The 27940-nt window shown below is 43.7% G+C and overlaps 3 protein-coding genes and 1 pseudogene across 3 annotated transcripts in view; 1 reads left to right on the top strand and 3 right to left on the bottom strand.

Annotated features, from left to right (window-relative positions):
* Pde6c (phosphodiesterase 6C) overlaps positions 1-10584 on the bottom strand; it is a 71220-nt gene extending 60636 nt beyond the window's left edge. Inside the window, 2 exon segments of the mRNA XM_087184939.1 lie at positions 460-987; positions 6763-10584. Coding sequence (XP_087041065.1) covers positions 460-939 — 480 coding nt within the window. The 5' untranslated portion in view covers positions 940-987; positions 6763-10584.
* Positions 941-6763, bottom strand: LOC110347776 (large ribosomal subunit protein eL39 pseudogene; annotated as a pseudogene).
* Positions 10585-10728: 144 nt separating the features above from the next.
* Positions 10729-16697, top strand: Rbp4 (retinol binding protein 4). The gene is made up of 6 exons (XM_013069860.3): positions 10729-10933; positions 11030-11158; positions 11262-11398; positions 11540-11646; positions 14817-15029; positions 16398-16697. The coding sequence occupies exons 2-6, from the start codon at positions 11048-11050 to the stop codon at positions 16433-16435; spliced, it is 606 nt and encodes a 201-aa protein (XP_012925314.1). The 5' UTR covers positions 10729-10933; positions 11030-11047; the 3' UTR covers positions 16436-16697.
* Ffar4 (free fatty acid receptor 4) overlaps positions 15426-27940 on the bottom strand; it is a 25867-nt gene continuing 13352 nt past the window's right edge. The window contains exon 3 of the mRNA XM_004838524.3: positions 15426-19753. Within this exon, the coding sequence (XP_004838581.1) occupies positions 19364-19753 (390 nt within the window). The 3' untranslated portion in view covers positions 15426-19363. The remainder of the gene's footprint in view (positions 19754-27940) is intronic.

Below are 27940 nucleotides of genomic sequence, written 5' to 3'. Positions count from 1 at the left end.
AAGAACTACACATCCTCTGAGGGTTGTGAATCAGAGGCATGAAGGCAGTTCCCCAGCCTTGATATTGGGCTTGTTGGCTGATCTCCAACTGGGCTGACCAGCTTGGCTGGTGGTTCAAAAGGAAAATACTCAAAGCAATGGAAGAGTTAGGGAAAGGAATGTTAGAGAACACACCAGTCGCAGGTAGAATTGCCTGATCAAATGTCAAACATCACACAGGGTATACCTATACTAAGAAACACTATTCATTGTTCATCTGAGATTCAAGTTTAACTGGGCAACTTGCATTTTTATTTGGTAAATCTGGCACAGCAAACCCTGGGTGCTCTTCTGCCCCACTACTCACCCTTCTCACATTTTAGCCATGAATGCCACATGAATGGTGCCATCTTTTTCTCAATGATTCCTTCCTAGACCCCCCCCCCAAGACCCATGTCCCTCTATCAGAGGGCTACCTACCTTTTTCACATCAGGGACATTAAGGGCTTTCTTTGTGTGAGCAACCCAACCCACTATCCCGATGTCCAGTGGAAACACAACTTCTCTGTCAGGGACCACCAGGTTGTCCTCAAACTTGGAGGATGTGGTGACATCCAGCAGCCTGGAGACTATCTCTGGAGTGCCGTTACGGGCACGGCATACGAACATGCTGCAGCGGTTAGCCTGCAGCAGCTGGGCTAGCCTTTGTAGGGCCTTGTGTGCCACCAGCTCAGTGCTGCTTGCTTCCTCCTGCACAGACCACAGCAGTTCCAGGCACAAGGCTGACTCCTCCACCTGTGTCAACTCAGGGAATGTCATGCTGGGCATAACCATGGTCTGGCTGTTCTTGAAGATTTCCCCCAGCGCCTCAACATGAAGCTTCTTGTAAAAGTACTCCTTGGCAAATCGAGGATTCTCCTCAAGGTATTTCTCCACAGCATCTTGGCTGATCTCACCCATGGTGTGGCTTGCTTTGTTGTTGAGAAAGGAAGACCCTCAGAGTGCTACCTGAGGCAGAGGACAAGAAAGAAATACATACTGGTCAAAATTACTGAGGAAAGCCTAGGCAGTACTTTGTAAGGCCACCAAAGGCAGAGCAGGAATGTTGCTTTGCAGAGCTCTAAAACTACCTGTAATTCTGGGGATGTGACAGAAGGCTCTGGATTATGGTGGGATTCGGAAAGCAGAGGATTAAAGAGTTCTTCAGGACACTAAGTCCCTGAATGTTATTAGACCCTAAGTCCTCAGAGGATCCTCAGAGCATCCTAGATCAGCCAGGCAACTGTCAGGTAGAAGTATCTATCCCAGAAAAATAACTGAACTGCTGCTGGCCACAACAAAGAAGAATCACTGACACATCCCTTAATTACATTACATTAGCATCGACTAGCAATTTGAATTGTTCTTGTATGATAAATATTGGAAATGTTTAGATCTTGGAAATGCTTAGGTTTTTTGTTTGTCTATATAGGAACTTAAAACATTGTGGGGAAATGAAAGGGCTTAGTATCAACACAGCATAAAAGTCCTTTTTTAAGAGTCTTAAAAGCAACTCAGGTTGCTTGGTCTACTCTTTTTGTAAATCCTTCCCCTCTCAATCATTCTCACTTTAGAAGCTTAACCTCCAAGGTGTTTTAAAGTAAGAAATCTTGGGCTTATTGTGTCTACACAGCAAAACATTTGCCTCCGAACCAAGCCTAATCAAGCCACAGATTGAACAATAACTCTTGTCAAGAGACATGATGACAAAGAGTGAACCATGTAGTTAACTGTGTTTTCCTAATAAGCACATCAGTTTGGATTTTATTTTTAATAGTAGTAGCTGGACATCATATGTTTTTGTGACAAGGTACGGTCTATTAAATCTACTGGTCAATAGCTATCTCATCTGTTGCTAGGATCTTTAACATCTCAGAGGCTACTGGCATGGAAAGAGCACTTACTGCTACTTAGTTTTGTTTAATGTTCAGTTTATTAAGCTTTTACATCTATTAAGTACATTTGCCCAAATATTTAAACACTATCATGGATCTAATAAGTCAAAATATGCATTTTATGAGCCAATTGTTTTGAATATTTAAGTGCTAACTTCAAACTTAGTGGAGGTCTTTTAAGGATTTCAATAAAATTACAAATCTAAGAAGACAAATTCTCTTAAGTGAAAGACACAACATATTACAGTGACTCTAAAAATCATTACATTTACATTTAAGTTTGCTTAAAAAAGAATATTCTCTAACTTAATTCTGTAAACTTGAAGTTTCACTTTGCTAGAATATTAATATTCTTGTTTTTGTTTTTGTTTTTTTTGGTACCTGGGATCGAACTCAGGACCTTGCGCTTGTGAGGCAGGCTGCGGAACCACTGAGCTAAATCCCAGGCCCTAGAATATTAATATTCTTAATAGCCACAAAAGAAAAGGTTGTAGAGGGTTCAGGTTCTAGGTCCTGAATTGAGAGACTATTAATTGGAATATGGTTTTCATAGGAGAATGACACTGAAGTTTGCATTAGTTGAGTTACCTTACTTCTTAAGACTGAGGTTCATCTGCTACCTCAAAGTATCTTGTGAAATGCCAACTAATGTCACACTCAAGTCTAATCTCAGGGAAGTCTTCCACCGATGACTATTCACTACTTTATAACATCCTTATAGCATCTCATTATAATTAGAATAATGAAAAGGTATATTTTCCAGGGGAAGGAGTTGAATCAACCAAGTCACCCCTCCACAAGACTATCATCATCTTCTAACACAGTTTGAAGAACTTTTTTTTACCTAGTTATTTTGTGTAACTATTGGCAGTTCCTACTTCTTCCAAGTTTGTAGTATACTCACAATACTCTAATTCCATCCTTCCCTTTCTAAACAGAGAAAGAAACACATATCTGTATTGCATGTCAGGAATTGGTTTGGATTAATAGGAATTTGTTTCCTTATAGGAAAAAATATGTTAATATTCTCCTACTTATAAAAATGAAAATTAATTTGAAAAAGAAGCACTCTATTATAGTCACCTTTATTTTATTTCTATAACTGCCTGTGTTAACTTTTTACTCAATGTTATAACATATGTCTTGATGCCCAATTATAAGCAAGCCGCCATAGTAGCTACTGCAGTAGAGATTCATGTTCCCCTTATAAGAATCTTCTTCCTTCCTACATGAGAAGACTCCTCTCCAATCCTTCCTCTAGAAGAGCCACATAGCTAATTTTAGCCAATGGGCTATAGGCAGAAATGCCACTTCCAGCTAGGAATAACAAATTGCCACTGTGAGACTCTTTACCTATGTTCCCCATGCTGCCATGTTATTTACTGGTGTAACCCAGAGTGAGGATGTCACAGAACAGAGTCCCTACTGATCTGCGCTGGACAGGTAGCATGAATGAGAAATAAACCTGTTTTGTTTTCAGAGGGTTGTCTGTTACTGCAGCATAGTTGAATAAATTCTGATGATTACACTTTTTTTAAAGGTTTCAAAACATTTATTGCTGACTCACTAGTGCAATCACAGTAACAAGATTCCCGATTAAGCATATTCAGCTGTCCAGCCAATGGTATTTTTTAAGCTTAATATGGTAATGTAACCTCAACCATGATAAAGAATGTATCATTTTGTGGCTCCAGGGAGAGAAATATGCTGCATCTCATGTTCAATTCTTTACAGTTCCAGCTTGGTCCTCCTCCAGTGTCTCCTCTTGGAGCTGTACCTGATTTTATTACCAGTCTTCATCCGAATCCACTGAGGAATGGGACAATTCTGCTTTTGCTTCTTGGCCAGGAATTGCTTGATTCTGAAAGTCTTGTGAGAAGACATGGTTAGTCTCGGAGGCAAGCACATGCATGCGATGGCGGACAGAAGCAGAAGAGTCAATATTACACTTTTAATGTAGGGGACACTGAGCGGGGAACAAGGCTTGGTCCTTGCTTTACTAGTGGTATATAGCTAAGGAAGTGAGACTGGTACATAAAAAGCCATAAGTTATAGAATAGACCATGATAAATGCAGAAGTAGGAACATACATGTGGCTCTGTAAGCTCACAACAGGCAACACATCTAGAGTAGGTAGAGACAGGGTAGAGGTTGAGCATGGTCCAGGTAGTATTAACAGAGCGAGGGTGTTTGGTGTAGGGTACCAGGTTGAAAAGTGAGAGATTCGTTGAAAAGATAGATTGGGTCTCAAAGGCTAGACTGAAGATTTTGAATCCTGTAAGTTTTTTTTTTTTGTACTGGGGATTGAACTTGGGACCTTGCACTTGTGAGGCAGGCATCAAAACCACTGAGCTAAATCCCCATGAATCCTATAAGTTTCTGAGGAGGGAAATAATATTACTGGCATTTCCTTTTCAAATTTAACATAGTACTACTGAAAAAGATAAATTGGAAAAAGGAAACATTGGACATTGGGATACAGAAGAAGAAGGTACACAGTAATTCCACTTTATTCATAATTTTACTTCTCAAGGTTTCAGTTACCTGCAATCAACCTTATGCCAAATATATTAAATGAAAAATTCCAAAAATAAATAACTCATAAGCTTTACATAACCTTTATTTTAGCACACTACACTGCTATAACTGTTCTATTTTATTTTTAGTTATTGTTGTATGTACAGGAAATATATCTATTTATAGGGTTTAGTACTATCTATGGTTTCAGGCATTTGAAGACCATCTTAAAATATATTCTCTGCCAGTAAGGGATGCTTATTACATCGGATTCCACTATCTCAAATATCATAAAAAATGTAGATAAGTATTGTCCCTATAGTTCTGATATATTATTAATTTACCTTATAAAATAAAGAAGGCACATTATTAATGCAGTTGCAAGGATACTTATCAAAAGTATGTTTATAAAACATTAGAAATAGCCTAGATATTCAATAATAAGAGGTTGAGTAAGTAAATATTATATCCACAGGATAGAAAACTATATACCTAATGATAACAATTTATTCTTATGAACAAATATTTATGATCTACAGTTAATTACAAACTAGCATAGCAGTATGATTCATTAGTACACACACACACACACACACACACACACACACACTCACAGGTATATAAACCAAAATGTAATTGTAATTATTCCAAAATGATGAGATTTAAGACATGAATTTTTTCTTTTCTTTTCCTTTCTTTCTTACCTGATTTTCTAAAGAATTTACAATGAGCATATATAATTTATGTAATGAAGGAATTCATAAACAAAGTTTTAGGGCTATTTCTGTCATCTATGGTTGAGTTACTTGGTCATGAAAAAGGAAGGCATAAATGTGAGACACAACCCAGTCCAGCAATTGACAGGACCAGGCCATTGATTAGTTAGAAAAACAAGCCAGAAAGAGGAGAATGCTGAGAACTGAATGTGTCTCCTCTAAATCCATGATGAAATTCTACTCCCTCATGGTATTAGGAGGTGGGGCCTTTGGGAGGTGATGGAGCTGGAGTCTTCATGAATGGGATCAGAGAGGATACAAGGAGAAAATGCAATTTGCATTCAGGAAGAGGAAGAGGGAACTGACCAGAACCCAACCATGCTGGCACCCTGATGTCAAATTTTCAGACTCCAGAACTGTCAGGAATAAATTTCTGTTGTTTATAAGCCACCCAAGTGGCACCCAGTGCCAGTTTCTTTTTGCTGCTTGAACTGAGACAAATGACATTTTATCAAGCAAAGATTGTAAATGGGGTACACTGGAATCCTGCCTTTTAGCACACACAGAAACATTCTTTCTTTTCTCCTTGTCTTGACTGAGCCTCATTATTTCCACTGCCCTTCCTCCTCAGGGCCGCTCTTTGCAAAGCTTCTGGCAGGAACTTTGCATTTTTATTGGCTGTTTATGCCTAGACACTCAAAAAAAATCAAGTTAGGAAAATATCGTATTTTAAAGTTAAAAATTATCAAACATAATTTAAATAGATTTTAACATACAAAATAATTTTTGACTTTACAAAACTTCCCTGCTTAATTTTTATGTCATCACTTTTAGTTGATTTAAAGCACAGATTTTTGTTTTGTTTTGTTTTAAATACAGTATTAACTAGTATGGAGAATGAGGAAAAAAAAGGCAAGATCTTAGATGCTATAGACTGTTAATCAATTCATTTGGATAAAACATCTCTGAAATGACAACTAAGTCAATGTGAAAACTCTATTCTATTTACATAGGTACTTTTTAGAAATATAAGCTGCATGGTAATGATGATAAGAGTGCTATAAGAATAGTTAAGTCAAAATAATATACACTTTACTCCCAAAACACTGACATAGACTATCTCATTGAATTCTTGCAATAATCTTATAAAATTGATGATATTATTATTATTATTATTATTATTATTATAAGGGAGAAGTTGAAGCACAGAGGGATTAAGAACTTTTCCAAAGTCTCATATAACACAGCTGGTAATCAGAATTTACCCTAAAACAACCAGCTTAACATGACAAGGTTTAAAAGTGCACTTCATAAAAGCTATGTATAGGAATACACAAAGACCTATTCTTAAGGAATTTAAAATCTGGACAAATATCCTAAAACATTACAAACTAAAACAAAAGTTAAATAAAAGCCATAGGAAACACTTCAAAAAATCTACAGATGTACCAAAGGATAGTTTAAGTTCCTTAAACTTTCTGTTTAACACACTGACATTTTTTAGAAGTATTCTATACAAATGAGCACAGGTAATAGTTTCATCTTTGTACAACTTTCCATTACATTTAACTCTTTTTACAGAAAGCTATGTTTATACAATAGCCACAAATACGCACATGAGAATGAAGCACCAACACGAAGCCAACGACAATGTCAAGGGTTAACTGATCATCACTCTTCAGCTCGGCCTTGGCCAGATTCTCAGTTCCTGCCAGAGTCATCACGGAAAGGGACTCCTGTAGGCAGGGATTCTGGGCACATCCTGGCAGGCCTTTCATCTGCACAGAGCTCTCAAGACAGCTGTGTGTATGAACCCAGCTGATAGGCATGACAAGTATGTCAGAGACAATTCAGTAGGTGGGGCCTGTACTATCTTTAACTAAATAGATGAGGTTGACTAATGGCTTTACAACTACTGAAAAACCCTTATTGAGAAAATTACTTTGACTCTTTATACTTGAAAACATTGAGCAACTAATCTTTTAATTTTCAACCATTTTGGCATCATTTAAATGTAGGTGGAAGATAAATGCTGCCCAATTTCCTTGTTTTTCATTTTTCTTGATCTCTCAGTCAGGATGTGGATGTAAATGTCATTTTGTGCAAAATGGAGTGGTTGGAAATACTTAATTTGTTTTGGGGAACTAAGGTAAATATATTACATTAATTCTTTTAATCATAGTAAAACATTTCCAGTATTTTCTAGGAGTTAGTGACTTGTTTGCTGCTGGTAATGTTAACATTAACTTCTGTTACAGGTAATTCCTCAAATCTCAATAGTTTAACCAAGTGAAAGTTTATTTTCTCATTAACATAAATTCAGTCACCAAAGTGGCCCAGACTGTTAGGGACTCTGCTAACAACAATGAGAGAAGAAAAGAGAGAAAAGAACATGGACGATCGGACACACAGCTTTTATGGATCTTTTCTGGGAATGACATAATGTATAGCACATTCCATTACTAGAATTTAAACCTGTGGCCTTATCAAGCTTTGAGAAGAGGGGACAGAGGAGGAAAAGGCTGGCAGTTATAGTCCCCAATTTTACACCATGAAAGGGGGATGCAAATTTTTTGGCAAAAGAACAAGTAGGCACTTTCCTCCAAGTGCTAAATCCTGAGAAAGTGTAACTGGAAAGGGCAACACCTGACCAGGTCTTTTTAAATAAATGTTTTATGAAGCATCCACAAGTGATTAATTTCAGAAAAATATTAAATTAATATCTGCTGTTTCAGTATCTGGGGTACCAAGATGAATGAAAAATGATCTCTCCTTAAGTGTGGCAAGGAAATGAACTTTGTGTGCATTATATGCCAGCTATATGGTGGAACTTAAAACCTCATTTTATTTATAGAAAAAAAATAAGGAAAATATTTGGAAAGAAAATATTTGTTTTATTTTCTGATTAAACATATTCCCTGTAGAAAAATTGAAAAACACAAAAAGGCACAAAGAAAAACAATCTTTAAACATATCACATAGAGCTAACCACTGAACTATTTTCTATGCATGCACATTTGAAAAGTTATTTTATGAGGATAAATTTCAAAGCATTGATTAAAAACATCAGTTGACCTAAATTCATGCATTTGTAATCATGAAGAAATATGGGAGAGAATGCCAAAATAAATTGTTTTTCTTTGCTGGTGTCTGAAACAACAAGGTTCATGATGTTTCATTAAAAGAGAAAAGAGGAGAAGGCAGGGGAGGGAGAGGGTAAGAAAGAGGAGGGGAGAGGAAGGAAAGGGAGGGTAGGTTATATCAACCTCTTTAAATACCTAACAAGTAAATACATGTTGCTGCAAAAACCATCACCATAAAAATCCATTGAAATCCCCTGCATTTATTCAACATACAGCATGGCAAGAACCACCAGAATGTATTCTAGAGAAGTGGTTCACTGGGCCAGAGAATATTAGAACTTTTCTACCCAAAGGCAATTGGGCTAAGCCAGGAACTCTCTATACTGGAGCACTTGGTGCAGAAATGGGAAGACTTCTACTCTGGAATGCTAAAGAAGCATGACAAACATTGGATGGGAGGTAGACAGGTGCCTGGAAGTCCTTCCGCACCCAGGGAGCACAGGTACACCCCAAACATAAGGCCAAACACATGGTTCCTGCAGGAGGGGTTCTGGAGTGTATTCTCTTCGAGTTGTTTGGTATTGCAGTCAGCCCTCCTTATTCACAGGTTCTACATCCAGACTCAACCAACATTGGTCAAAAATATTTGAAGAAGAAAATCCAGAAAGAGACAAAAAGCAAAATTTGAATTTTCTGCATCCCAAGCATGAGGTTGATTCCATGTGAATGAAGTGGTGTAATGTGCAGGTGCACCCTGCTATGGCCTCCCATCATTCCAGGGTACTCTGTCTCTCACCAGCACTGATAGTCTGAATATTTTTGCCTTGAGTCTTGCTTACATGTTATGTAGTTATGCCTATGGTGGCTACACCTCTACTAATCTTTCTCTTGTCATTATTTCCTAAGCAATATTGTTTACACAGCAATAAACCACAATACTGAACATGAATAGACTTTTGTTTCTGTCATTCCCTAAATGATAAAGTTTAACAACTATTTACATAGCATTGTGTGAGATATTAAGCCACTTAGAGATGAATCGAAATATACAAAGAATGTAGGTAGGTTATATGCAAATATTACACCATTTTACATAAGGGACTTGAGTATCAGTGGAATTTAGTATCTACAGGGGGCTGGGCACCAATCTCCTATGGATACTGAGGAACAACTATAAAACAAAACTACCCCCACAAGATTTGGTAAGCTTGGTAGTCAGAAACAGGCTTTGCTAACTCTGGGAAGACAGCTGGGGCTTACAGTACTAGAGAGGAAGGTGGAAAGTTGAAGCTGGGAACCAGGGAGTAATATCCAAAAAGTTACAGTAAGTTGAAGGGAGCCACAGATATCTTTTTTGGGGGGGCGGGGTATAAGGCTGGTCTGGGAACCAACCTATTTATTTATTTTGCATTCCTTTTTCTCCCACCTACTCTTACTTCAGGTGCAGCAAAATGTTCCAGATTCATCTGTTTCTTCGCACTTGAGTCATGGAGATACAACTAATATTGTATGGAAGGAATCCTTAAGGAAAGATTTCTTAGGCCAGGATTTAGCTCAGTGGTTTCGCCGCCTGCTGCGCAAGCGCAAACCCGAGTTCGATCCCCGGTACCAAAAAAAAAAAAAGAAAAAAGAAAAGATTTCTTTGCCCCATCATTAATTCTCATCTGGTCAAAATCTGAGTCTTGACTGCTTTGATGAGATTAGTGGAACTCTTTAACTTTGGAAAGAGGAAAAAACTATGGTGAGTACCTTGTGTCACGATGTAGGTAAAACACTAGTTAACAGCTTTTCGACTTAATTGTCCACCGTCATTATAGAATATTGGTCACTCTCATCCTTTGTCCATTCCTCTACCAATTCATTTGGCTGTTTCAAAAACAAAATAAAATGTTTCCAATATGGCTCTGAAATAAAATGTATCATGAATAATCCCTAGATGTGTTTCAGTGGTGTTAGGGAACTGCGGCAAAGTAAGTAGGCAATCAACCACACAACCACCCAGGCTGCTAAAATATTTCCTGTCCTGACCAGAGTTGCGTTTCTAGAGAATATTTAACAGGGGGCGTTTTAAGGCTTCTAAATGTTGAAACTAAAGAACAAATATTGACGCAGAGGACACCACAACTCGCCTCAAAGAGTAAAATACATCCTTTATGAAAAGGAAAAACCATTTGGCCAAAACACTCCAAAACCCCTGTGTAAGTGTCCCTTAGAAGGTGGAGGGGCCAGTTTGGCACAGCCAGGGTCTCGGCACTAAGGCACCAGGCAACATCACAGGGCCCCACTTGCTGTGAGGACACAGGTTTTCCTACCAGGCCCACTTGAGCCTCCCGCCAGGGCAACTGGGCCCGGAGGCCACCCCCAGCCGCCAGCTGCTGGCACGAGGGCTGGGTAACCGGGCCAGGGCTTGGCTCCGCGGCTGGTTGCCGCCGGAGAGTTCGGCCACCCTGCGCGGCAGCCCCACCAGTCCGTGGCGGCCCAAGGGGACCCTCCCAGCGCCCGGGCGGCGGTGAGTCAGGGAGCATTATGCAAGCGCTGGCCTGGCCGCCCCCCGCGCCTCCCCTAGGTCATTCACCCCGCGCGGTTACGAAAGCGCGACCCCCTCCCCCCGGAGCTATAAAGCGCGGGGCTGCCGGCGGGCGTTCGCCTCCCTCGCTCCACGCGCGCCCGGACGCGGCGGCCAGGCTTGCGCGCGTCTCTCGTGGTGAGCGGCGGCCGGGCGGGCCTCGGGGCGGTGTGCGGGGCGCGGCGGGCAGGGTGGTCCCGTGGCCCGGCGTTCACTGCAGCGCGTTTCCCGCAGGGCGGACTCCTGGACGAGATGGAGTGGGTGTGGGCGCTCCTGCTGCTGGCGGCTGTGGGCAGCGGACGCACCGAGCGCGATTGCAGGGTGAGCAGCTTCCGAGTCAAGGAGAACTTCGACAAGGCTCGCGTAGGTATCCTCCCGGGGCCCAGGTTCCCGCTGCCCCCAACTCCCTGTGGCTGGCCCTCCACCCCAGACGCCAAACCCCCGCTCGCTGTCATTCCTTGCGCAGTTCTCTGGGATCTGGTACGCCATAGCTAAGAAAGACCCCGAGGGTCTCTTTTTGCAAGACAACATCATCGCCGAGTTCTCCGTGGACGAGAAAGGCCACATGAGCGCCACGGCCAAGGGCCGAGTGCGTCTGTTAAGGTCAGTGGGCTCCGTGTTCCGAGTCCCTGGGCCCTTGTCTGGCTGAGTGCCAAACACTGGGGAAGGAGGGGAGGACCCAAGGTGAAAAGGAGCTAGGAAGCCCTTTTCCTGGTTTGGCTCAGAATCTCTTGGCTTTTGCAGTAATTGGGAAGTGTGCGCAGACATGGTGGGCACCTTCACAGACACCGAAGACCCTGCCAAATTCAAGATGAAGTACTGGGGTGTAGCCTCCTTTCTCCAGAAAGGAAGTGAGTAGTCAGCGCATCGGGACCTTTTAGGGGAGAGGAGGCGTACCTGGCCACATCAGTGTGTTTCTTCTGTAGTGGCAACCTCGGGAAGAACAGCTGTGGGAAGGTCTGTAAGTGGCAGAAGCCCTCAGCCCCGCCTGAAGTTAGGGTGTCGGGAATGGGAGCAGCAGGCGCCCCCTGTCCCACAGTTCCAGAAACTTGGCTGAAGCTCGAGGACCCTTGAACTTGCCAGGGGCCACTTTCCCACGCAGTCACTGTGTCAGGTGTGTAACCTGCTGCATACTGACCCTCTCATCTCCCCACATCACCACTCCGGCTGAATCTGCATTTCTTCCGATTGGGCTGAATCCCTGAGACAGCTTGACTGCCTGGGCCCCAGTGGAGGCTGACGTTCCCACACCCCATCCAGAGAGGGAAGGAGCAATGTGCAGAGTGGCTCCTTACCAAGGGCCCTGCCTGCCAATACTAAGATTCTGAGCCAGGGACCATGTTCAGCATGACAGTGACCACTTTTCCCACAGCACTGAAACTCTGGGGTGGGATTTGGAAACCCAGTAGAGCATCCTGAAACTTGGCCTAATCATGAGAACTTTCGTCTCCATATGCTTTCTAGCCAGCATCCCCATTTCTCAAATCTGGAGTCTTCTCTGGGTAGCTAGAAAATAATGCAGGTCAGGGAAGACTTATCATGGGATCTTAGAGAGGGAGGGTTAACCCTAGGGAGAGGTGGTCTCCTTACAGATGAATAAGCTGAACCCCAGAGAAGGTAGTGCTTTGTCCAGTCACATTAGGAGAGCCAGTGTCAGAAACCACAGTTCTAACGCCAAGGTCTGGGTTGTGTGGCCCTGAACTGCAGTCTCCAAGTATAGACCCTAGGGCCGTTCAGGGGGACTCTCTTCAATTGTGATCCAGGAGACAAATATCATTTGTGTAGCTTACTGCTCTACATGAGACACACATCGTTTGTCTTATTCTAAAGTCATGTGTTAGATGAAATGGCATTTTTTTCAAGTTATGTTTTTGATATTGATTTACACCATACAAAGGAATTGCTACACTACAAGGGGGAGAAGTTTTTAATCAGTAGGAGTAATAAATTATTTCAAATAGTGTGGTAAAACTTCCCAAAGTGATTCATTTAGAGTAAAAGATACATTTTTTCTTTGATACCGGGGATCAAACTCTGGACCTTGCACTTTCCAGGCAGGTGGGAGAACTACTGAGCTAAATCCCCAGCCCTTAAGATACATTTTTTTCTGATAATGAACTATAAAAACTAATACAAAAGGGCACAAAGTTAGTAATTTCTAGAAAACACAATTCACATCCTGGCAACAATTTTGGAGTGCAGATTTCTTTAAAAAGCTACTAGCTAGCTGTTTGGACCATGAATGGAGATAACACTTTTCACAGGTGGATACTCTTATATCCAAGGGTCAGGATCCTGGGATGCTTATGATAATACAGTGGTCCCATAACCAAAGCAGAGGTGACTTCATCCAGAGATGAAAAGACTGCCTAGATTCCCAGGAGCCCATGGTTAGGGCAAAGCCAGCAACAGCCCTGTAGCTTCCATTCCTGGTCCATATGCTAAATAACTTTGTGGTCACTGCTGAGCAGTCATTTGTCTGGGATGTCCCCAAGCCTCAGAAGCCCGGGAGGTGCAGAGGTGGCTCATTCTTCTTCCTGGCAGGTCCAGAGTGAGCTGCAGAAGGGTTCTTCACACCCTTCATGTATGATAACCCTCTTGCAGGGCCTGGGTTTGGGCTGAACCCCATTCTCAGTAGGGATTCTAGAGGTTCTCAGAGAATCACACCTAGAAGCCACTTAGCGTGAATGGTAGAGATGGCCTTACGGCCTCAGATGCTGGGCATCCAGTTCCTGCCTTCCTCCAACATGGAGTGAGCACTGCAATGGCAGATTATCCCTTGCTTCGGGACTGGGGTGTGAGATGGAGACACAGAAGCTTTTTGTTCCCTGTCTCCTGTTCCCCCCATTTACCAAGTGTCTTGAGACACTGTGGCGTAGAGGTTAAACTTGTAGACTATCGAGCCACAATTCCCCTGCCTAAATCTCACTTCTGCCCTGCTCTTTATGATCCTGGGTGAATTATTTAGTTTCTGAGTACCTCAGTTTCCTCATTTGTAAAATAGAGAGGAATAGTGTACATTTTGGATCAATGTGAGAAATATTTGAGAAAACATTTGGAAGTCCATACAGTGACTGGCACATAACTTAGTGCTCAGGAGGTCCCAGCCACAGTTACATGTCAACAAGAAGGTTAAATTAGGTAGAAACGTGGCACTTTGATTTGAATATAAGATATTTGGATAAATCTGAACACTTTTTTTCTCTGTGACAAATGACTTATACATTCCCAATAACCTTACTTCCCACCCTGCCTATGGGAATAATTTTTACCACCTTCACTTTTACTTACTTTCTATTGCTTACATTTCAGCTTGAGGAATAAATATGATTTGCCTTCTTCAAGGGTTGGGCTCTGCCTCTGCTGAGAGTTGTGAAGAAGACAAGCTGTAAGAGGGAGTATCTGATGCCAGATAGTGGTTTCTTGTGCTCCTGAGGCCAAAACTGCCTTGCCAGCTCAGATGAGCAGCTCAGTGAGCAGTGTTCCTAAGCAGGTATTAGAATGGAGCCAGAGAAGCTATGTGGTCAGTGGCTTCCTCTAGCAGATCCTGGCAGGAGAGCAGTGGGTGAATGAGACAGGTAGGAACTAGCTGCTACATATCATCAACAAAGATATCTCCTGGTGTTGGGGCTAACATAAGTTTTTGACCATCAGCTATTAGACAGACGCAGATGCTAGAGAGTGAATGGTAATGATAGGAGTGAAAAGGTTTGTTTGTTGGTTTTGATGGGGTCATATCTTTAGTGGTCCTTTGGAAAGATGCTCTGTCATTTATTGTCAGGGAAAGAGGGAATCATTGATGTGAATGAGGTGTCCTCCAAGTCAGAACTGTTTTCTCTAAAGAAGAGTGAAATCTTTTCTCATTTTCCCAGTTTTATAAAAGCTGTCAGAAGTCTCTGTAGGCTCCTGATTCCTAAGGAAATGCAGCCAACTCCAAGAATCCACAGATAGTGAGTTGCCCAAGCCCCTGGGCCCACTGAGGGCAAGGTGTTGGTTGACGCTATGGCTTTGTGGCTCACAGATGACGACCACTGGATCATCGACACAGACTATAACACGTTTGCTCTGCAGTACTCCTGCCGCCTGCTCAATCTCGATGGCACCTGTGCCGATAGCTACTCCTTTGTATTCTCCCGCAACCCTAATGGCCTGACCCCGGAGGCACGGAAGCTGGTACGGCAGCGGCAGGAGGAGCTGTGCCTGGAGAGGCAGTATCAGTGGATCGAACACAATGGTGAGTCGTGCTTCCCGATGGCTCTGGAGCCTGGGCCAGCCCAGGAATGTGCACATCTGCACACTAGAGAAACCAGAGAGTCCAAGAAGCCACCCTTCTAGGCCCAAGTTTTGGTCCTCTTGGCTCGGTCTTTTCCTGGGCTTATCCTAGGCTAGTGTAGGAGTGATCAAAGACCCTTTGCCAAAAACCTGACAATTAAGTGAAATGCCAGGGGACACACTTATCCATTTATTCTACCTCGGGCCAGTTTGCTCTTGGCTCCACTGCCCCACAAAACCATCTCGACCAAATTAATATTTGCGGGAATTAAGTGTCATCCATGAAGAACAGGGTAGCAAATGTGGTCACTGATATAAAAACATAAGTAGAAACCAACATAGTGAGTTCAATAGAGAATGGTAGTAATAAACATTGTTTATTCTCTATGAAACCAAATAATTGTTAAATTAACAATTTTGGGGAGATTTCTTGGGACAACCATAGCATCTTTTTATGGTATTATCTTTGTCTTATCTTGATTTAAGAACCAGGAACATGGTGGAGAAAAGTGTGCTTTTTGAATTAACACTCACTTATTCCTATGGGAAACTGGGTTTCAAAACCAAACAGGTCATGCTACAATAGACAAAAAAAGGCGGGGAAACTGAACATTTTTGTTAGGCACCTGACTGACCCTCTACACCAAACAGATATGAACTCAGACTGTGGAACTCAGACTGGGTCACCCTGGTAGGCAGCTCACATGTAGGGCTGGTAAAGGATTTTGTTGCTGCCAAACACCCCACTAAGTCCTTCACCTGCATTGCCTCAGTTAATCCTCAGAAATACCTTGTGAAGTAGATACTCTTATTATCCACATTCCACAGATGAGAAAATGGAGGCTAAGATTAAAAACATTGCCCGAGGTCTCCAATAGATAGCTTCATTGAATGCAAACTCAGATTTTTGTGACTCTGAAGTCTTGTGGTACCATGTGGCGACATATGACATAGGACATGGTGAACACTATAAGACTGCCAATAGTAGGGCTGAGGTTAGGCTGACTCAGCCCTCATGTCCTGAAATAGGAGGATGAATCCCCACCACTGCAAAGTGCAGCAAGACAAAAATGAAAGATGCACTGTTCACACAGCAGGTCCTGTGCTGTCAGCCCACTGCCGCTGGGGAATTTAAAGGGTTTCAGAAAGAGCCTTGAGGGCGTTTATGAGTTACAGCTACATCTAACTTTGAGGGTTTGCATTTGCTATGAATTTGAATTGAAGAAACATATGAATGAAGCCAGGCTCTAAGGCCACCATGGTATTTGTTATCTGTATAAGCCCTGGGTCCATCTTCTTGTCATTAATGGGTTTGCTTTCTGTATTTCAGGTTACTGTCAAAGCACATCGGAAAGAAATTTTTTGTAGCAACATCAAGGATGTAAAGTTTCATTTGAAAACTTCCACTTAACTCTCAATCTTTATCTCTATTTATCTTGAGAGTTTAGTTTGCCCACCTCTCCTTATCTTCCCTGGGTGAACATAAAACCTTCAGTACACATAAAAATGTATGTGGGAAGGAGAGAATTTGTTCACATCAAATGTATGTCCTACTGAAGTTTTCTGAGGGACTATTTGAGGGTTGGGATTCCAAACTTTGATTTATTAAAATATAGTCACCAGCTTCCTATGATTTGAATTTTATTTGTATTCATGGGCTGAAGGTGGGAGTGTATTTTTATATACCATGAGGGCATTCTTTCCTCCTGTTCTCTGGGACTTTTGGCCAGTTGTCATGCCTCATCTGCATTATTAAAAACTGTGGCTTCTCTCAACTTCCTGAAAAAGGGTTTCCCCATTAACCCAGAAAGCCTCAATCACCACCTTGGCCAAAAAGAGAGTGTGGCCAGGCCACACCAGCAAGCCCAAGGCTGTCAGCCCTGGGCCTTGAGTAGGCAGTGCAGTGGGCTCAGCCCTGGCTGGGCGTGAGAGGCTGAGATGCATGGGTCAGGATGAGCACTAGTAAGCAACCCCATCCTTCGCTGTCTCTAGTATGTGGGGAAGGCAGCCTTAGGTTTCTCTGGGGAAGTTGGGAGATGGGGCCCTAGAAGCCAGGTCTAGAGGAAAGAACACAATGCCCCTATTTGGAGTGGGCAGGGATTTTAAGTCTAAATCCAGCTCACATATTAGTGTGATGGGGGCTGGAAATGTGACTTCTCTGAGCCCCACATTTCTCTCTTGAAATGTGGGAAAACAACACCTGCCTGAGGGTGATTCAATGAGACACCCTCTTAGCCTATGTAGGAGCTGTCCAACACTGCCAGTTTGATGTCTGTAAAGGGCACTGGGAGGTGTAGGGTTAGGTCCTCACCCCATGTGCCTTAGTCTCCACCAAAAGTAGAGGAGACAGGTGGGAAAACTCTGCCTTTCGCTCTCATGGAGCAGCAGGCTCAGAGCCTCTCTCCTTGGCTTCAATCTGACGATCCCAAAGACAGAAAATATCCATGCATCTCTTCAAAAAGGAGCTTTAATTTACCGTATCAATTAGCTAAAGGTGAAGAAAGCCTCCTTGACCTCTTTTGTCCCTAAACTCATGTTCATCACCTTATCTCAGAAGCAAGCTGCTCCAGAATCTTCATGAATGATAGTAGCTACTGGGACTGACTGATTTGTTGAGCACCTACTAAGTGACAGGACCTGTGTGTTCTTATCATCGACCCAATATCCAAATGTTGGCATTGTCTCTATGCTCAGTCTTTGACTCTCTTCCTGCTTTCCATTCTCTCCAAGGGTATTTCATAAAACCATAGATCTCTAAACACCATCTCTATCTCCTAACAATGTTGTGTTTCCAGGCCCATCCTCCACATCTCTGTACCTTTTCCATTTGGATGTCTCACTGGGATTTTAACTTATTTTCTCCAAATGAAACTCTTGGCCCTTTCACTGGGCCCCCCCCCGCCCCGCCCACTTCTCTCCCAGTCTTCCCCATCCAACCATTGTCAGGCTAAAAAGCTAGAGCCATCCTGGAATCCTCTTTCCCTCAATTCTACATCCTTCCCATCAATAAATTATTTTGCGCCACCTTCCCAAAGTATATTCCAAGATCATTTCTCACAGTCCTTCATTAATGTCACCCAATTCCAAGAAGCCCACCAACTTTTTGTATTTAAGCAGCTACCTAACTGGTCTCTATTTTCATTCTTGCTTCTCAAAGTACATTGCTTGCATAGTAGCCAGAGTTATATTTAAAGTCATTCATCAGGGGTCATCAGTCTGCAGCTGCAAACTCCAGTGGTGCCCATTCAACACTGAATAACCTTATGGTGGCCTAGACCTGGAGCTTCTCTGGCATGCACTGATGGGCTCTAACAGGGCACCCTTCCATCCCAGCATCAGGGAGTGTGTGCAGTACAGAGAGGGCTCAGTCAGTAGTTAGTTTTTGCTTGAGTCACACCATTCTTCATTCTGACCAATAAGCAAGCCTCTGCACCAGCATCTGTCTCTCCTCCCTCCCCTGGATCCATACAGCTGGCTGGCTCTTCCTTGCAATTCACCTTTCAACTCCTGTCACTCCTCAGAAAGGTCTTCCTATACCCTTCCCACCCCATCAAAATGACCATCACTCCCACAGCATCCTCTACTACTTCAGGGGGTGCTTTTTCACTTTGTTTAGTATGTGGCTCCCATTCTGACAAGAACATAAGCTACCTAAGAGCAGGACCATGGCCATCTGCTTCATGACTGCAATCCCAGAACCAAGGACACTGGCCACAGCAGGTTCTTCAGAGTCTTCTGATGGGTGGATCCATGATGGTCATCTCCTTAGGAGACTTTTTGGAGTCTTCCTGCCTTCTTTCTGATTTCATGACTCAGCTTCTCCTGAGAAGGTCCATGGCATTTTTAATAAATGGCAAAAAATCATCCTTAATTGTTCCTAGAAAATGTCTCAAGCCCAAAATAGAGGCCTAGAGTGACCATGACCCTTTAATGGAGCAATCTGAGTCCTCACTCTGTTTCAAGACTCAATCTAAAAACCATAAGGGGTGGCTTTATATGTAGGGGATGTGATTCCTGAACAGCTATAAAAAACAATTTATTAACTTCAATTATATTACAAACACTGAAAAGTTCATATTAAAAGGAACCCCTAGTAGATCTTTTTATAAAAGAAAAATATTTTTATACTGAATAATCATCACTTAATTTGCCCATGCTGTAGATGTGCATTTGCATAGGTTATATTTTCCCAAAGCAGGGTACACTGGGGGATGGTTCTGGAAATTAATTTGTTTTAAATACACACTGTGGGTCACCAGAGAATCTTCCCAGAAAAGAGAAAAAAAACCACCTTAACTAGCTAGAAATAATGGACAGATCATTTCTTCTGACAGACGTGTCTGTAAAAATGGCTCCCTTTTCTGGGAGCAAGAAGCAGCAAAAAATTTTCCTCCATTCATTCCTAAACAGTGACATGTTGTAGAGGATGGGGTTTAGGGCTGAGTTGGCAAATGTGAAGGCCATCACCCAGAAGAAAAGGGAAGGCCAGATGACCAGGTCTTGCCTGAAGTTCTGAATCAAGATGAGAATGATGATGATGATGATGGGGCTCCACATGATGAAAAAAGAGATCATGAGCAGGAAAAGAGTGCGGAAGAGACGAAAGTCCTGCTTTGACACGAGGATCTGGTGGCTCTCTGAGTAGGCCAAGCTCATGGTGAGCCTCTTCCGTGATGCCTTTGTGATCTGCAGGAAATCCAAACAGAACAAGAGCCACAGGTTACTGCCTTTGTCAGGGAGTTTTAAGTTAGGAGCCTGGGAATTGGAATCCGCCATTCTTCTGCACCGGGGACATCTGTCTTTGGAACTTTCTGTGGAAAGAGCTGCCTTCTCAGAGGCCTAGCCTGTTTTCCACACTTGGCATGTGCTGGAAAAACAAAACTACCTACATTGTAAAAAGGGAATGAGGGGAGTGAAAAGCCTGAATTGACTGGTCTAGAGGAGGGACACGTGCTCAGAAGCACATCTTCCTTGTTATTGTTTTTTAAAGAGGCAAGTAAGTGTATACAAGCAATATGTACACAAGGTACAAACTCAAATGATAGACACCAAGGGGGATCAAATGAAAATACAAAGTCTCTTCTCTAGCCTTCTGTGCCCTCCATTTCTATTCCATAGAGGAGGCCAAAGTGAATGTTTTCACGGGAGACCTAAAAATATCCCAGCCCCACACACATAGGAAAAATTGTAGCTATGGGATCGTGGGCCTCTGTACTTGTGCTTTTGAATCAGATGAGACCACTCCATGCATGGTACTTCCTTTTTACACAGCAGTCTACCGTGATGCTCACACTGTGCCACCACAGAGAGGTGGCACCTTGTTCATGCTATCTTGTTAGTGCTGTGCTACAGTTTATCCAGGATCCCATTGATGGGCACTGTATTTACTTAGCTCTGTTTGTTTGCTTGGTTGAAGTGGCTGCACCCTACTCTTCCTCTCCTTTTCTTACCAGTTGCTGAGTGGGGGAGAGGCCATGGGAGATGGCAGAATCATGTGGCAAGGCCAGGCACAAGGGGAGCATCAGAGCCCCAAACTAGGTTCCTCTCCTTCTGCAGAGACAGGAGAAAGTGGATCTGGATCTTGCCTATTGGCCCCTGAGTTGGGGCTATGGAAGGGAGATGAGATTCAAGGCCACTGCTTTGCTAAGGCAGCTGCTGCCATGGTCAGCTAAGAAATGAAGCCAAGTCTGACTGAAGGGCCACCAATGCTTGTAGGGATGGATGCTGCCTGGAAGCAATTTCCTCACCAGCAGGGCCTGCTGACACAACCATGAACTGCCTGGAAATCAGAGACAATGGCCAACAGGAAGGGACAAGCTCCTCACATGGGCGATCATGTGAGTTCCTTGTCCTTGAGGGAGGTCAGAGGCACAGGCAGGATAGCCTGTCCTTCTCCTGCATGCCCCTCCTAATTCTGGCACAAACCTACCTACACTGCAGGCAGAGTAAGCTTTGAAGTGGCTAATGAGACTGACATTTTAAAATAAGCAGGTACAATCAAAAAGGGACTGGAATGTTCTGGAGTCAGACATAAATGTCATTGAACGTGCCTTTTCTCAGCAAGAAAGACAACCTGGTTAGAGCAATCTTGGTGACATTTATTGAATCCTGGTGACATTTGGTATTTGTGCCCCAGATGAGAGGTGGTGATTGTGGAAGAAGCATCCTCATGCATATCTTTGCACACCCAGGTGAGTGTATCAGCTGAATAACTTCCTCCCAGTGGGAATGCTGGGATCTCTAACCTTTTGCTTTAATGAGCAGGGTCATTATAGCAGAGGGATTGTGGGCAGTGGAGACAATCTTGGTTACATAGATTTAAGAGGGGTTTTGAATTCTTCTTTCAGGGGCTCTTGTAGGTATCACTCCCTGGTTCTCCTGTCCAACCTGGTCAGTTAGGAAATCTTGCTCTGTGTCAGAGAGAGTTTTTAGTTGTGAGTGGGCAGCCTTGGACACAGAAATGGCCCATTTACTGACCAGACTAAAATAAAGTTTTCCGTGCATTCTCCTCCCACCCATATCTCACATCAAAACAGTATGTGTGAGCCATAGAACAGCTTCATAACATCTTAGAACCAGAGTGCTATAGCTAGATGGGGCTGTGCATCCATTGAAGCAGCACTCCTCAGGTGTTTCTATGCCTAGAAGCAACTAGCACAACCTTGTTTTGATGTGGATTCTAAGCCAGCATGGTGGCACAAACCTGTAATCCCAGCAGCACTCTGAGAGGCTGAGGCAAAAGGATCTCAACTTCAAACCCAACCTGTGCACCATAGTGAGTTAGCAATACTGTATCATGAAATGAAATGAAATAAAGGAAGGCTGAGGATGTAGCTCACTGTGAAAGCTGAGGATGTAGCTCACTGTGAAAGCCCTAAATTCCAACCCCAGTGCTACAAAAAAGATAGATTCTGACTCAGCAGGTCTGGGCTCAGCTGAGATTCTGCATTTCTAACAAGCTCTTATAGTATACCCACTGCTGCTACTCTTGCCAGTCCAAAGACCATACTTTGAGTAGCCAGTGAGGAAACAGCCCTCTAAGAGATGGTTGGTTGAGCTAAAACCATTGAAAACAGGAGCTTTTCAAGTGTGCAAGTGTTCAGTGAGCAAATTCCCCAGGAGGCCGTGTCTGTGAAAAAGAAGAAGCGCTGCCATTTAAGTGTGACTCCTCAGTGCAGGGTGGTGAGAATGTCTGAGTGAGTGACCACTGGGATGTCTGGAAAGAGTCCAGTGCTCAGGCTCTGGAGGTCCTGGGGAGACAGACACCCAGTGTCCTACCTACATGCCTAATTCTAATCCTCCTCTGGGCACAGCCAGAGGGGAGAAAGCCTGGCTGTCTCCATCATTCTCCCAGCTTCTGTGATGCCAAGAGGTGGGGAGTGGTGTTGCTGGTGGTAGGGTAGGGCCTGGGTGTGAACAGCTAGCCTGGAATGCCACATATGCTGTATCCAGGAGTCTGACATGCCTCTGTGATCTCTGCCTTAGAGAAAAGCCAATTGAGAACATTCTTACCAGGCTACTGGGCCTTGCTCACTTCCACTTGCTTAGTCTGGCTTGTGTCCTGCTTTTCCTGCAGGAAGAACCTGATGAGCACACAAAGGTGCTTCATCATCTTGAGACTGGCCACGCTGTTAGCCCTGGGCTGGCTCCAGGGCCCATTCCCCTAGGAGTCCTAAATCTCAAGAGGGGAAGTAATTGGAAGTTAATTATCATCATTCATAATATGCCTAAGTTAACTCCAAGATTAGAATGTCTTAAACTGTTCTTAGAACTTTTCTAATTCTGCAATTAAAGGTAACTGTTTATCCCATGATTACACTTGATGTTTTCTCCCTTGTATAGCAGTTTAAGTCTGCCTGTTGATGATGGAAACTAGGACAGCAGGTCCTGAGTGAACAGCTCCCCAACACCAGGAATTAGGACCCCTGAGCTTTCCTGAGGGTTCTTCTCTTGAGGGCATCAAACTATCTGTTGTTTCATCAATTGTCACATTTAATCTTCACAACTCCTCTTTGCCATTTGTACCACTGTTATTCCTGCTTCATAGATCAGCAGATTCTCAGGAAATTTAAGTTGCTTGTTGAAGTTCACTCCATGGATAATAAATGGTGACAGCCCCATCTGTGAAAATTCACCTTGGCATAGTTAACGATTAGCCATATCATAAAAAGCTAAAAAGGTTGCCATGCTATTCAGCCCTCTCCTCTGCTCCCCTGCTCTGCAGATTGGGGTTGTTCAGCAGACATCATCCACCATCTCGGACTCCAATGTAGAGGTCATATTGGCACATCCAAGACTAAAGCTTCTATAGCATCAAAGTGAGAACTTGCATTCTGGTGACAACTGGTTAACCCTATGGACCCTACCTTGCTTGACAGATGTGGGAGAGGGACAACTGGGCAGGGTGGCAGGTGGGCGGCTTCAGGGGAAATGGCACTGCCCCTGAGTGGGTGTCCTAGGCCTGAGTGCAGCCTGGTGGGCACATAAGAGCTGATACCAGCAGCAGTTTCGTCCCTCATGCTGCCCACTTTTTCCAGCCAAGAAAAACAGCAAAGAGTCCCTGGTGTAGTATGTTATAAATATTTTTTAATAAATGAGGTTGATCAGAGCCCAACATTTACTGAGCACTTACTATGTCCCAGGCCCTTACCTGCAACTTGATTTACCTTTTTATACCCTCCCAGGATTCTATGACATAGGTACTTGGAGATTTCCATTTTATAGAGGAGGATGCTGAAGCTCTAAGAGCCAGGGAATTTGCCTAACAGGACCCTGCTGAAAACTTGCAGTGCTGGGCTTTAAACTTGCAGACTCCTGCCCATTCTCTTAATCTTGAACTAGTTCCTTCCCATACTTCACTATCTCCATCAATAAAAATCCTTCTCCTCAGCCTTTAACTCTAAGCTCTAATGCCAGACACTTTCAGGAGCCGTCCTGTTTCATCTGCCAGCTGGCATGCTTCAGTGTGCTACTCCAGGTATTCACGCAACACCTGCTGCATGTACTATGTGGTTAATGTCCATGCATCGCTCTTGCTTCCAACCTGAACTGGACTGTAGGCTCCCTGAAGCAAGACTTTCATTTACATTCTGTGGCTCAGGGCTCTAACAGGTGTCTGACAATGACTGTGACAGACAGCAGGCTGTCTCATGACCAGGCACATAAGAGGTTTGGTCTATTTAGCACTGGCAGATGCTACCATTTCTTTCTCTCCACAGTTCCCACAATTTGCAGAGTAAGGAGGAAAATGGGGCATATAATTAAACATGGCTCTTTCCCCACTCACCTTCCCACACTAGATGTCAAGGCTAGTCAACATTTGTCCAGGATTTCAAATGTCTCTATGATTGGGTGGAATGCTTAATGTGCTTTTAAATTAAACTACATGTTTGGCTAACTTCTGAGGGTTAACTCTAATCTCCAAACAACCTTCTGGAGTTACCTCATTTTTGGAACTAAATGGAGGCTCTGAGAGGTGAAGCAACTTGCTCTATTCTCATGGTCAAGTGAGGGATGGGTACTACACAGAGACACTGGATCTGGCCTCCAGCATGGCACACAGGAGGGAGGACTGTGAGTGTGGCTCCATGGACACTGGGCACGCAATAAAATGCAGATGTCTAATTGGGTCCATCCTTACACATTCTGATTCTGTGAGTCTGAGAAGGATAGAGATCTGCACTTTTCCTAAACTCCCCCAAGTGATTCAAGCTCACTGGAATGTAAGAGTTTATCTAGGATCACAGGCTTGGTTTGGAGTTTTCTCCGAAGTCCTCTAAAAGAGTCCCTTTAAAACTGTCCTTTTAGGACTGGCTGCCTTTACATCCCCATGAGCTTCTGAAGACCAGGAGGGAAACCTCTCCCTACCCCATGTCCCTTTTGCCACATCATGCCACTGAACCAGGGCTGCTGTCAAATGCAAGCAGGTGGAGGAGGCTCCCACCGACAGAGGTGAGGCTTCTGAAGGTTGGGTCAGTCAGCGATCTCCCAGTTAGAATCATCAGACCAGAGACTCCATCTTTCTGAAAGGTTCACCTTCCTTTCCTTGACTGGTGGGCAGTTGCTCAGAGCTGGAGAATGAGGGGCAGGCAAGAAAGAAGGGCTTGGTATTCACAGCCCAATGCCTTCATATTTAGCTGAAACCAATTTTGTTTCTTAGTTTTGTTTCTCTTGTTTCTCTGAGACAGTCTGAGGGTTTTCCAACTGCAAACCATACACTCACTGGCTCATTCAGCATATATTTATTGAGCCCCTATTATGTGCTAAGCATTTGTATAGGGTCTGAACACCCAGCAATAAGCAAGGGACCCCTGCCCACACTGCACTTCCATTCTGGTGTATACAAGGCAAAGGGAGGGGAAACAGTAAACATATGTGGTTACAAAGGGTAGAGGCATCCTGGCTAGTCATGGCAATGGTTGCTAGGGGATGATGTAAGCCAAACCTCAAACAGCTAACATTGACAGCCTGATAGAAGGCACTTAGGAGTTACTCAGAGCCATTCTCTTGGGAAAATTGTCACTTGGAAAAAGCCACTGAAAATGTATGGCATGTATGAGTCACAAAGAAAGAGGAAGCTGGGAAGGCAGAGGGCAAATATGGCCACTAGCCAGAGCACATGAAGCAGCTCCTGAAGGGTAATGGGAGGGGACAAGCCAAGATGAAGCCTGCTCTGAACCTTTGCCCAGGTCAGAACCAGTAATGAAGTTAAGAGCACAGTTCCCAAAGGTAGTTCCAAGGAGTATCATCCAAAGGGATGCTTTGTGGGAAAAGGGGAAGTAGGTGATCAGATTTAGCAGTGGTGCCTGCCTGGTCTATCCCTGTGTTGAAGATTCCCAAGGTATAATAAAGGCTCTGAAGTCCTGCAACAAAAATCCCAGTATTTCTGACTCCTATGACCAAAATCCCTCCTAACATCTACCATCACACAGAGCTCTGCTGAGCATTCTAGATACTGTCTTAGAACAACAGATGATCACAGTGACACAAGATGGGGACTTCTTAGGCCCAGAGATGACAGGACCTAGGTTAGGGTGGTAGAGACACGGCTGGTGGGGATGGGTGGGGGCTATCGTTCTGTGTCCTCTGAACATGGCTAATGAACAGTGGTGGGTTTTACAGATCATGCTTTTGACAGGAAAAGCTTGGGCAGAAAAGCTGGTTCAGTGCCTCTGTGTTCTGTCTACCTTCAGGAGAGAGGAGAGGCAAACTCCAACGCCCTGCCCAGATGCTGCATCCACCTGGAGGCAGCTTGCCCACTCCTGAATGACCCATCTGGCAAACTCACAGGTGCCAAGGGAAGACAAATGTCATAGTCCTCCTGGGAAATGGGCAATCAGTTTTGCCAGTAGAGTAGAAAGTAATTTTTCAACAGTCTCCTATTTGTATTAACATTGTGATTTTTAAAAACATCATATTTTATTTTATTTTATTTCATTAAACAATCTACCAAGGCCTATTTGGCACCAATGGAAAGACAAGCCTGGTTTAGTTAAGTCACTTCACATGGTAATAAAGCCTGGTCTGGAACCCCAGTGTCTTAAGACTTTCTCCAGTGATTTTCCCACTGCTCAAGAAGAGAAGGCCCTGTAGCCCCTGTTGGTGTAATCATTTAACAAATACTGAGCACCTACCGTGAACAAGCTAACCTGTGTTCTAGGCATGGGGACACAGCAATGGATAAAACAAAATATCTGCCCTCATGGAGCTTGCCTCTAGAGGGCAGGATAGATGATACTCAAATGAATGCACATCAGTGGAATATAACAGGGCTTATAAGTACTTCAGGAAGAAATAAATCACGGTAATGAATTAGAGAAAGACAAGGAGCATTTCTGAGGAAGGTGTTTTTGAGTAAGGACCTAAAACAAGTGGGTCATGGGACATGCAGCAATCAAGGGAAGAGAGATCAAGAGAAGAAATGACAGGTTCAAAGGCCTTGAGATAGCAATGTGTTGGCAAGTATGAGGAGCAGTCCCCAGGCCAACCTGGACAAGAGAGGGGGAAGAAATGAGGTTATGGGAACAGGCAAGGAGAGATCACATAGGACTTTTGGAGAGGGTTTTTATTTTACTGCCTTTGTGAGGGAAGTAACAGGATCTAAATTATATTTTTGACTCATTAATCTGTGCACCATTTCACAGCTGTGAGTCATGTAGACTTTTTGTTTCATCCAGGAGCTGACCTGGGGTCTCTGTGTGTGGAAGTGGGGTGGTGGGAACAGGCGGTTGTGAGTTTAGACACACAGTTCTTGGAGAGTGGCACACTGCAGTCAGAGGCAAGAGAAGAGGACCTTGCCTGATCATCGGGTCTCCCCAAGCCTTTCCAGGTGGTCCTTGAGAATAAGGTGGGCATGGGCAGGAAATCATTTCTCCCTCGTAGGAGGTTTGTAAGTGAGGCATCATGAACAAGGGGCATACTAGAGCCTCTGGGACTCTATGGGACTCAGGAGTGCACCCCACAGAGGGGGCTCAGATGCTGCTGCCCCTCCCAGCCAGCCTTGATCAGTGTCAGCTCCTTGTTCTTGCTGCCTCCAAACCTTGGCCTGCTGTTTCTTCTCGTGAAAACGTCAGCGTGGCGATTTCCCAGCATTCTCAGAGAGAAGGGCTGGGAGAACAGCCTGGCCTACCAAGTAATGACAGCAGACTTTACTTATCTCCTGCTGCGGCCAGGCAGACACTAAATGTCCCAGCTGCAGAGACTCTCACATGCTTCCCAACAACTTCACACTCCCACTATTATGACTGCCATTTTGCTAAGAGAGTGTAAATAATTTACCCAAAACCACACAGCAAGTGTGACTCAAAGCCAGGTTCTTGAAGTAGCCCTTTCAAGTCTCCATGCCTGTCTTTGTGGCCTTTTTGCCCCGCTCCT

This window comes from Heterocephalus glaber, unplaced genomic scaffold (assembly GCF_053883595.1).
Source record: "Heterocephalus glaber isolate CG9 unplaced genomic scaffold, H.glaber_assembly_v1.0 deba00001497, whole genome shotgun sequence".
Lineage (NCBI taxonomy): Eukaryota > Metazoa > Chordata > Mammalia > Rodentia > Bathyergidae > Heterocephalus > Heterocephalus glaber.
Note: the sequence above shows the minus strand (reverse complement) of the source record. Positions and strands in the feature narration are given on the sequence as shown.